The sequence below is a fragment of the Podarcis raffonei genome, chromosome 16, assembly GCF_027172205.1.
Source record: "Podarcis raffonei isolate rPodRaf1 chromosome 16, rPodRaf1.pri, whole genome shotgun sequence".
NCBI lineage: Eukaryota > Metazoa > Chordata > Lepidosauria > Squamata > Lacertidae > Podarcis > Podarcis raffonei.
This window is the reverse complement of record NC_070617.1, coordinates 25955604-25966293: the sequence shown is the minus strand read 5'-3', so window position 1 is coordinate 25966293 and position 10690 is coordinate 25955604. Positions and strand designations below refer to the sequence as shown.

Below are 10690 nucleotides of genomic sequence, written 5' to 3'. Positions count from 1 at the left end.
CTTCTTTCTGAAGGAGTCTAGCGTGGCAAACACAGCCATAGTAATTTTTTTTTTTAAAAAATAGAGCATTCTTAAAACATTCTGAAAACCAGTTTAAAACACCTCATTCTATGATCTCAAGAGTTTCCAGAAACAGTGCATATCAGCCATCAAATGCCTGGGCAAAAAGATGTTTTCAAATCCATCCTGAATGTCAGTAATGAGACAGGCATGCAGACCTCACCAAAGAGAGCATTCCAGAACCGGGGAACCACCACCGAAAAGGCCCCGGCACAGGTCAGTGCCAACTGGGCAGCCCCTGGTGGCATCAAGGCCTTGCTTTTTGATTGTAGGTTCCAAGACGGTGGTTAATGGTTGAACATGTGTACCCACTTGTAATGAGGCCTTGAAGAGACTGAACAGACCATCCTTCTCTAGCCACCCAGAGTGGTTAGGGCAACCCAGTCAGATGGGCAGGGTACAAATAATAAAATGATGATGATGATTGCCTGACACTATCAGTGCCTTCCATCAGTTGGGAGGGAGGGCTCTCTTGTTCAATCCTGGTGCCTTCACTTAGGTTAGGAAACATCCTTCGATCACTCGGTGCTGACTGAATTAGCTAGCCTTTCTCCAGCCTGGTGCCCTCTACAGGTTTCGCACTATTAACTCCCAGCAGCCCCAGCAGGATTTGACTCTCCTGGCCTGGGTCTGATGGGAGTTGTAGTCCAAAACAACAGGGGAGTCTGGCAGGGGCAACCTGGCCCTTATAGTTCTAAAACAGACAACCTGGGGCAGGAGGAATTTGGGATTTGCTTTGCCCATTGCCCGGGAATCCTAATTTAAGCTGTTTTGCATCCAGCAACTGTTCTCCTTTGCTATTCCTTCCAGGATTAGTCCTGGCAACAAAAACTGGCTATGTGGGTTGAGTCCCAGCTTGAATCAAGTGGTGAATAGAATAGAATAGAATAGAATAGAATTTACTATTTATACCCCGCCCATCTGGCTGGGTTTCCCCAGCCACTCTGGGCAGCTTCCAACAAAGCATTAAAATATAGTAGTCTGTTAAACATTAAAAGCTCCCCTAAACAGGGCTGCCTTCAGATGTCTTCTAAAAATCTGGTAGTAGTTCTTCTCTTTGACATCTGGTGGGAGGGGGTTCCACAGGGTGGGTGCCACTACCAAGAAGGCCCTCTGCCTGGTTCCCTGTAACTTGGCTTCTCGCAGGGAGGGAACCGCCAGAAGGCCCTCAGCACTGGACCTCAGTGTCTGGGCAGAACGATGGGGGTGGAGACGCTCCTTCAAGTCTAGTGGGCCGAGGCCGTTTAGGGCTTTAAAGGTCAACACCAACACTTTGAATTGTGCTCGGAAACGTACTGGGAGCCAATATAGGCCTTTAAAGACTGGTGTTATGTGGTCTCGGTGGCCACTCCCAGTCACCAGTCTAGCTGCCGCATTCTGGATTAGTTGTAGTTTCCGGGTCACCTTCAAAATTAGCCCCATGTAGAGCGCAGTGTGGTGGAAAGACCACCAGGGTTATGTTTTTAAATGGGTGTTTTTGAAATGAGATTCCTCTTTAGGGAAGGCTAAGCTTCGTATTGGAAAGGCAAACGGCTGCTTTTCCACTGGCCTTGCTTGACACTCAAGCCACCACCCCGATCAACCTCTAACGGAAGAAGGATGCTTATAGAAAGGTAAACAGGGCACTCTTATCTCGGATCCAGGTGCCAAGGGGAGGGCAGGGTATAAAGATTCAGGGAAGTGAAGGACGGCCACTAGGACTGGGACACCTGACGAAATGAACCTCGCCCTCCTCCTAGTTCTCCTGGCATCAGGTGAGTTGCAACCCAGTGAAGTTGTGAATTCCTTGCTTTGCAGATGCATTCTGATCGGCCTGGAAAGGTGGTGTTTTTAGGGTGTTTTTTTTGCTATTTGAGTGGTGCAATAAACTTGTGGATTTAGAGGAAACCATCTGTATGTCTGATTCAGACAATGGGTACCTTTAAAAAGCAAAAAAAAGCCTTCTGGGTGGCTCCTTCCTCCTTCCACTTTAGAAGTCCCCATTTTTTGCAAGCGAAATATTGCAATCACAAGCATTTGGAGTGTAAACCGCTGTATGTGATCTAATCTCTGTAATATTGCACAAGCCCCTTCATGGGGGAAATTTCTAAAAATGTTTTTGAGGTGGTCTGGAAGACAGTTTTCTTGCTTTTCTTTGAAATCATTGGATACAATTTACCCCTGTTGTAAATAAAAATATGCCCTTTTCCCTTATGGGGTATCCAAGAGCCCATATAGAGTCCTTACATAGGTTCCCTATTGGTAGGAGAAAATAACAGAGGCCAACCAGAGAATATTGAGAAGCAAAGCAGCTAGTAAGCTTGATCTTTATTGATCTGTTGCAACAGGGTGCTCCCCTCACACGCAGGAGAGGAGGAGGACCCAGAACCAAGGTGTGTAAGACCTTATAAAGACTTTTGAAATTCCCATCCTCTAGATCAAGACCACCCCCAGAAACATTACACATACATCACAGAAGGGGTGTAACCTAAGACCACCCCTCAGATACATCCCACCTACATCACAGAAATTTAAATGTTGTTTTTCTCCTGTCACAGTTTATCTCCTGTCTGGCAAGTTACTTGATTGGATTGCCTGGGGAGCCTGGCCATTCTTTTGTAGTGGTAAAATACTTATTTCCTGGACCAGGTCACAGGCTCACACCTTATTCAAACAGACATATCCTTGAGACAGGATTTGTGAGGAAAGAGACAATGGGGAGGCTTTTCCAGTTTAACCTTGCAGAGAAAGGATTTGGTCAGTTTAGGAATCAAAATGGTTCCAGGTTGGTCTTCCTGTGTTGATCTATGTATGTGCAGTTATGAACATTACCATATATCTAAGACCATAAAATTCCTATCACACCCCGAGCAAGAGTTTTATAATATTTAAAGCACCCTGGCGTATGAATGGTATTCTGTGTACCTCTTGAAGAATGGGTGTATCCAGGATTTATGTTGCGGGGGGGGGCAGGACTTTTGTTGGGGGTGCAGAATCTGGATGCGATTGGTCAGTTAGTTATTTTTATTGTTTTACTCGTTTCAGGGGTGCAGCTGCACTCCATGTACCCAACCCTCTGCTACACCCATGCTCTAAAGTCTCTCTTGTTCCAGTGTTGCATGCCTTCCCTTCTTGCTTGGCCAGCTGGGAAGCACAACTCTAACCTGGTAATTCCCAGACTTGCACGCTGGGGGCAGTTGAAGCAAAGTGATGTGTTAAATCTGCCAAAGAGTTCCTAGGAGCCCAAACTGTAAGCCACATCTCTGTATGAGTTCCTGCTCTGGCCCTCTCTCTTTCCAGTGAGTCTCTACCTTGAGCAGGCTTCCTCAACCTCGGCCCTCCAGATGTTTTGAGACTACAATTCCCATCATCCCTGACCACTGGTCCTGCTAGCTAGGGATCATGGGAGTTGTAGGCCAAAAACATCTGGAGGGCTGAGGTTGAGGAAGCCTGACCTTGAGCATGTCTGGGCCCTTCCATTGCTCCTGCTGCACAAGCTCAGCAGAGTCCTGTGCTTTTCCAAGGAGTATGCCTGTTGCAATGCTTCATGTCCAGTGCAACTCTGCATGCCCAGAGTTCAGGCAGAAGTATTTACAGTAGTTTGTTTCTGGCACTGTTCATGGCTTGGACAGCTCAGTCAGTCAGTCAGTCATAAGACCCTTAGCTTCAAGGTGGTAAGTTCAAGCCACTGGAACAATAAATACATTTTAAAGAGCAAAGTAACTGAAATAAATACATTTTAAAGAGCAAAGGAATTGAAATGCGATAATGTGTAAAATGTGCAGGGGTAAGCAAGGCAATAATAAAAGAATCAATTGAACAATGATTAAATTATAATAACACAAGACGGAAGAAGTTAAAAAAATTTGAGATCACACATGGGTGAAGGGGAACGGGGGTATAGGGGAATTTGAAATATTATTTATAATATAAAAGCTTTAACATAAAATTTCTAACTGTGTTGTATTTGTATACAGCAAAGAGAAGTTTAGAGTAATTAGGTATACTTTAATTTAGTTAATTATGTAATAGGCTTATGTTAGAAAATAAATATGGATGTTGAATTTAATGTTTGTAATTTTTCTTTTTTTGGTTTTGGAAATAATAAAAAATAAAAAAATAAACAAGGAACTGAAATGCAAAGTTAAACATACAGCCATTGAAAAGGTGGGAATAACTACCTAAATCCAAAGAAAGATACGTACTCACAGGAGCTTTCGAAAGGCTCTCTGATCATGCACCGTCCTCTGAGAAGTTTTTGTGTGAATGTGTGTCGCTTTGTTTCCTAGTGGGCACTGCCCATGCTTCTGTCCTCCGGAACCTGTGGCAATTCCGTAACATGATCAAATGCACCATGCCATCCAGTGACCCCCTCAGGGATTACAACAACTATGGCTGCTACTGCGGCTTGGGGGGCAGCGGGACGCCAGTTGATGCCCTGGACACGTAAGCAGCCATCTTTCTTAAAGCACTCAAACCCTCTGCTCACCATTGTGTATTCTCATTGTGATTTTGAGATGGGAGGTCCCGCTGGAGCAAACGTCCCCAACTGTCTGGCTTCCAAATGTTTTGGACTACAACTCCCATCAGGCCTGGACAGCGCAGCATGATGGGAGTTGTAGTCAAAGCACCTGAAAGGCATTTGGTTGCAGAAGGCCATTTTCTGGGAAGAACCTGCCTTGCCACTCACTCACTCTTTTTTTTTTAAATATATTGATGCTCTTCAGGTTTATACATTTCACTAATTTTACGACCATTTTAACGTTTCAAAACTTGACTTCCTTCCCCCCTCTTTCTGCAGTTCTTTAAATTTATTTTTTAATATCTTCTGCATATCCGAAATTAACTTAATTTGCTTATTTATTTATTTATTTATTTATTTATCTACTTCAAATATATACTCTTATAAAACTGAAGGTTATTACAATAATCCTGCCAATGTTCTTATCTGTTTACAATTTATCTGCAAATATTCAGCAAACCATTTCCATTCTTTTATAAAAAGTCTGTTGTCTTGACTTCTTAATTCTTCCGGATGCCTTGCCACTCTCTGGATTAGGTAGAGCTTGGTCTCTTCCAGCAAGAAAGCTTTCTGAATTTGTGTCAGGCGCCCGGAGAACTGTTCTGAATCTTTTTCTTTTTCCTTTTGCTTCCTGAGCAGCTGCTGCCAAATCCACGACAACTGCTATTCCGCAGCCAAGAAGCACCCGGACTGCACTTTCATCCTGGATAATCCTTACACAAAGACTTACTCCTACACCTGCTCTGGCACCGAAATCACCTGTACAGGTAAATGCACTTCATATGCCACGCTTAGCAGAGGCTCTGGCACAGTTGGTAATGCACATGGCTTTCTTCCCCGCAAGTGGAACAGATTCTCTGTCACTTGAGGTTTTGAAACATAGCTTGGATGGCCACTTCTCAGGGATTCTTCAGATACAATTCCTGCATTGTAGAAGACCCCTGGGGTCCCTTCTACCAACTCTACAATTCTATGATTCTATAACCCTGGATCTGGTCCCAGGCTTGTGCTGTCAGACCCCCCTTTCCCCAAGCTGGTGCCCTCCAGACATGGCTGAACTACAACTCCCATCATGCCTGCTCTGGCTAATGGGAGTTGGAATCCAGCAACACCTGGAAGGCCCGTTTCCTAATGCCTGGTATAGTTAAAGGTTTATGCCAGGGCTTCTCAAACTTGGGTCTCCAGCTTCTCATAGACTACAATTCCCATCATCCCTGGCCACTGGTCCTGCTAGCCAGGGATGATGGGAGTTGTAGCCCAAAAACCAGCTGGAGACCCAAGTTTGGGAAACTGGTTTATTCCTATGATTACAAATCAGATGTGGTCGGAAAATATGTGAGGACGATACAGAGACACTGGCGTGCAAGCGTTTAGGTCAACTGAATCTGCCTTACAAAGGGAGTGAGTGAATGAGGGCAATTTCAGGCTGAAGGGTTTGTGTGGATTAGTGGAACCACTGTTGAAGATCCAGGACACCTAAAAGGAAGCAGCTGTTCATGCAACACATAACTAATCTATGGAATGCCCTCCTGCAGGAGACAATAACAGCCACCAACCTAGACAGCTTTAAAACATGCAAATTCATGGAGGAGGCTATAAATGGCTATTAGCTCTATTGGCTATGCTCTGCCGCCACTGTGAGAGCAGGATAGTGGACCAGATGGGCCATTGGTCTGATTCAGTAGGCTTTTCTTAAGTTCTTGTTCATTCATTCATTCAATTTATATTCTGCACTTCCTCCCAAAGGAGCAAACACATCCATCCATTCTTTCTCCCAAACAATACGATACGATAATCTTTATTGTCATTGTCCAATGCAGAACAACAAAATCGAAAAAATTTACATCAGACATTCAAAAACCAACAAGCCTGCTATCCCAGCTATCCCAGCCTGGTTAGCCCCCTAAAAACTCTGATACCCCATAATTAAATACAATATACTCCCATAGAGACTACCTTACACTGCGTTTAAAACCAAAATCGCATTTGAATAGAAACTGTTTCTCAGGCGGCTAGTCCTAGTCTTTATAACCCTGTACCTTCTTCCAGGAGGCAGAAGCTGAAAGAGATCATTTCCGGGGTGCGCACTATCCTGCAGCTTTCTTATGATACCTGGAAGCGTAGATTTGATCCAAGGTGGGAAGAGTGCACCCAATTATTCTCTCTGCAGTCTTTACAACCCTGGACAGCATTGGTTTTCCCCCTGACCATGCAGCTCCCAAACCACACAGACCATAAGTTAATACACTCTCAACAGTACAATGGTAAAATGCCATCAACAGGCCCTTTGAGAGATTATTTTTCCGGAGGATTCTCAGAAAATATAACCTGGTGTAGCCAGGATTTATTTTAGGGGGAACGATGCAATTGGTCAGTTAAGTATTTTTATTTATTTGATGGGGGGAGGTAGCTGCTCCCTCTGCACTCTGCTGGCTACGCCCATGCTTCCAAACTTTCTAAAAACAGTTTAAAGCATTTTCTCATCCAGTGATCTCTCGGTTGCCAGGAGCAGTATTCTTCAACCACCCAGCGCACTTGGGGAAACAGGAATGTTTTTAAATTCCCCTTGAAAGTCAGTAACGAGGGAAGCAGCTGCATCCCACAAACATGGAGTCACCACCAAAAAGGCCCTGTCAGGGGGAGGGGGGTCAGCAACCCCTCGTGGCAGAGGCACCACCACCGAGACCTCACCTGCTGATGGTTGTTATTGGGGAAGGGACTTGTTTGGTTAACTTGCGTCTCAAGCCACTTACGACGTTATATGCTTGTGCTACTACCACTTTGAATCAAACTCAGAAGTCCACTGGTAACTGACCTAAACTCTGGCAGTTTCAAAGGTATTTGGGGACTGTGTCCCCAGGAGGTCGTGGGCAGTATTTACTTTCCTAAAAGGGAGAGGGTGGGTTACCTGGGCTCAAGCGCACCTGAACTCCTGATTCCCCCGTCTTCTCCCAAATCTTCTTTCTCCAGAAAAGAATAATGAGTGTGAGGCTTTCATCTGTAACTGTGACCGCAGCGCCGCCATCTGTTTTGCGGGGGCTCCGTACAACAAGAATTACAAGAACCTGGATACCAGCAAATTCTGCAAGTGATGTTTGGGGCAACCCAGTTCAAAAGGCCCTTTGCAGGCTCCTCAAGCAGGGGAGCTATCGGAGACCCGGCTTAAAAGAAAGCTTCGTGCTGAGTTTGTTTGCAGCCGCAAATTTAGGAGGATTGTTTCATGTGATTTTTTATGAAGGTGTGCTGGTGGGTGGGTGGTTCCCTGAAATCCTTTAAATGTGCAAATAATAAATGAATGAATGAACAAACAAACCAACTGGGGCAGGGTGTGTGTGTTTGTGAATGGAGTCTTCTACCACAAGGGGGCTCCTGCCTCCACCCTGAGTAATAAAATAATTCCATGCTAGGGGTTATCCTTAGGAAAGGAATTGAAAATAAAACTGGTGTTATGAAAGGGTTGTTGTACAAATCTATGTTGCAGCTGCAGTTCTGGGTGCCTCGCCTCAAAAAGGATATCATAGAGTTGGAAAAGGGAAATGCAAATGATGAAGGGGATTGACTGTCCTGTGAAGAAAAGCTGTAGCATTTGGGACTTATAGACTCATAAGTAAAGGTACCCCGAGCATTAGGTCCAGTTGCAGATGACTCTGGGGTTGCACGCTCATCTCGCTCTGTAGGCCAAGGGAGCCGGCCTTTGTCCACAGACAGCTTCTGGGTCATGTGGCCAGCATGACTAAGCTGCTTCTGGCAAACCAGAGCAGCGCACGGAATCGCCGTTTACCTTCCCGCCAGAGTGGTACCTATTTATCTGCTTGCACTGGTGTGCTTTCGAACAGCTAGGTTCGCAGGAGCAGGGACCAAGCAACAGGAACTCATCCAGCTGTGGGGATTCGAACTGCTGAACTTCCGGTTGGCAAGCCCTAGGCTCTGTGGTTTAGACCACAGCACCACCCGCATCCCATTAGACTCATAGAATTGCTTTAAAAGAAGATTGGACAAATTCACGGAGGAGAGGGCTATCGGTGGCTACTCACTGCGATGGCTGTGCTCAGGCTCCAAGGTTGGAGACAGCACCACTTCTGAATCTCAGTTGCCAGAAACCACAGGAAATGAGAGTGTTCTGGTGTTCGAGTCCTGCTTGCTGGTTTCCCATGGAGGCATCTGGTTGGAAACTGAAATACTTTATTGTCACTTGTACAACGTGTATACAGTGAGATTACATGAGCACCCCCCACTCAGCTCTCTTAGTCTTAATTCCCCTCATTTACTGACGCACACCCACCGAACCCGAAAGTCAGTTGCCCTGTTGTTATCTTTTCATTCAGCAGCCTAACAGCCCACGGATAGAAGCTGTTCTTTACCCTGTTGGTGTGACTAATCATGCTTCTATATCTTCTGCCTGAGGGCAGGAGATCGAGAAAGTGCTGGCCAGGGTGTGAATCATCCCTGAGAATTTCCGTCACTCTCCAGAGGCAACATTCTTCCGCTATTTCATCCAGCGGATTCACGGGCATAATGTCTTGTGCTGTATTCACCACCCTCTGTGGGCACTTCCTATCAGATGATGTCAAACCAGCGTACCACACCGTGATGCAGTATGAAAGGACACTTTCTATTGTGGACTGGTAGAAGGAGATCATCAAATGTTGATTGACATTATTCTTTCTCAATACTCTGAGGAGATGAAGTCTCTGTTGGGCTTTCTTAACTATCCTGGCCACTGTATGGACAGGATGCTGTATAGTGGTACCTCAGGTTACATATGCTTCAGGTTACATACGCTTCAGGTTACACACTCTGCCAACCCAGAAATATAGTGCTTCAGGTTAAGAACCTTGCTGCAGGATAAGAACAGAAATCGGGCTCCGGCGGTGCGGCAGCAGCAGGAGGCCCCATTAGCTAAAGTGGTGCTTCAGGTTAAGAACAGTTTCAGGTTAAGAACAGACCTCCGGAACGAATTAAATACTTAACCTGAGGTACCACTGTACTAGAAAGGCCATTGGCCTGATCCAGCAGGCTCTTCTTATGTTCGTGTGGAGCATCAAAGCCTGTTTCCTCTTTTCTGCATAAGAGGAAAGGCACGCTCATTGCCTTGGCACAGATGCCTTTCCCAACTCCTGCAGAGGGATGCCAGCCTGCCCTGCTGCCACAGAGAGGACAAAAAGGGTCAGAGTGCAGTGGGAGAGCATCTGCTCTGCATTCAGAAGGCCTCGGGTTTATCCAAAATGGCCTCCCCAGGTAGGACTGGGAATGTCCCATCTGAAAACCTGGCAAGTTTGAACCTGGAACCCTCCTGATCTGCTATGGAGCCACAACCCTTTCTCTATCTCAGTAAGCCGCCTTATCCCGGTGACACCACAGTCCATCTAGCTCAGTATTGTTAACACTGACTGACAGCAGCTTTCCAGGGTTTCAGGCAAGGGACATTCCTGGTTGTACCTAGAGATGCTGCTGGGGGCTGTGCTTGGGACCTTCGTCGTGGAAGGCAGATGCTCCGCCGCTGAGTTACAGCCCTTCCCCTAAAAATAAATGGGAGATTCTAGTCCTCATGGTTCTAAAAAAGACACAGCTGAATTAAATAGGCCTGACTCGGTATAAGTCGGCTGCCTGTTATTCCATCTGGCTGAGCACTGCAGACACTGGCTGGCAGCAGCTCTCCAAGTCCAGGGTTTCACAGAATCATAGAATTGTAGAGTTGGAAGGGAACCCCAAGGGTCATCTAGTCCAGCCCCCTGCAATGCAGGAATCTCAGCTAAAGCATCCATGACAGGTGGCCATCCAACCTCGGCTTGAAAACCTCCAATGAAGGAGAACCCGCAACCTTCCAAGGGAGACCGTGCCACTGCCGAACAGCTCTTCCTGATGTTTAGTCAAAATCTCCTTTCTTGTAACTTGAAGCCATTGGTTCGAAGCCTACCTTCCGGACCAGAGAAAACAAACTTGCTCCATCTTCCAAGTGACAGCATATTTGAAGATGGCTATCATATCTCCTCTCAGTTTCAGGCATGGGATATTCCCAGCCTTATCTGTTAATAGGGACGCGGGTGGCACTGTGGGTTAAACCACAGAGCCTAGGACTTGCGGATCAGAAGGTTGGCGGTTTGAATCCCCGTGACGGGGTGAGCTCCC

At 46.0% G+C, this 10690-nt stretch overlaps 1 protein-coding gene across 2 annotated transcripts; it reads left to right on the top strand.

The window, feature by feature from the left end:
- Window positions 1-1314: 1314 nt before the first annotated feature.
- On the top strand, window positions 1315-7873 carry PLA2G1B (phospholipase A2 group IB). 2 transcript variants are annotated; one of them, XM_053368053.1, is made up of 4 exons: window positions 1315-1814; window positions 4329-4485; window positions 5201-5328; window positions 7532-7873. In XM_053368053.1, exons 1-4 carry the CDS (start codon window positions 1778-1780, stop codon window positions 7651-7653), a joined length of 444 nt encoding a protein of 147 aa, XP_053224028.1. In that variant the 5' UTR covers window positions 1315-1777; the 3' UTR covers window positions 7654-7873. The 2 variants fall into 2 exon arrangements, with proteins under 2 accessions (XP_053224028.1, XP_053224029.1); XM_053368054.1 differs by having other exon boundaries at window positions 1321-1673.
- The last annotated feature ends 2817 nt before the right edge of the window (window positions 7874-10690 follow it).

Bases quoted from the DNA above. Each gene is read 5' to 3' on its own strand.
- PLA2G1B (XM_053368053.1), top strand. From the start codon at position 1,778: ATGAACCTCGCCCTCCTCCTAGTTCTCCTGGCATCAG. The intron at 1,815-4,328 runs GTGAGTTGCAAC...TTTGTTTCCTAG, and splicing joins CCTAGTTCTCCTGGCATCAG to TGGGCACTGCCCATGCTTCT. The intron at 5,329-7,531 runs GTAAATGCACTT...TTCTTTCTCCAG, and splicing joins CACCGAAATCACCTGTACAG to AAAAGAATAATGAGTGTGAG.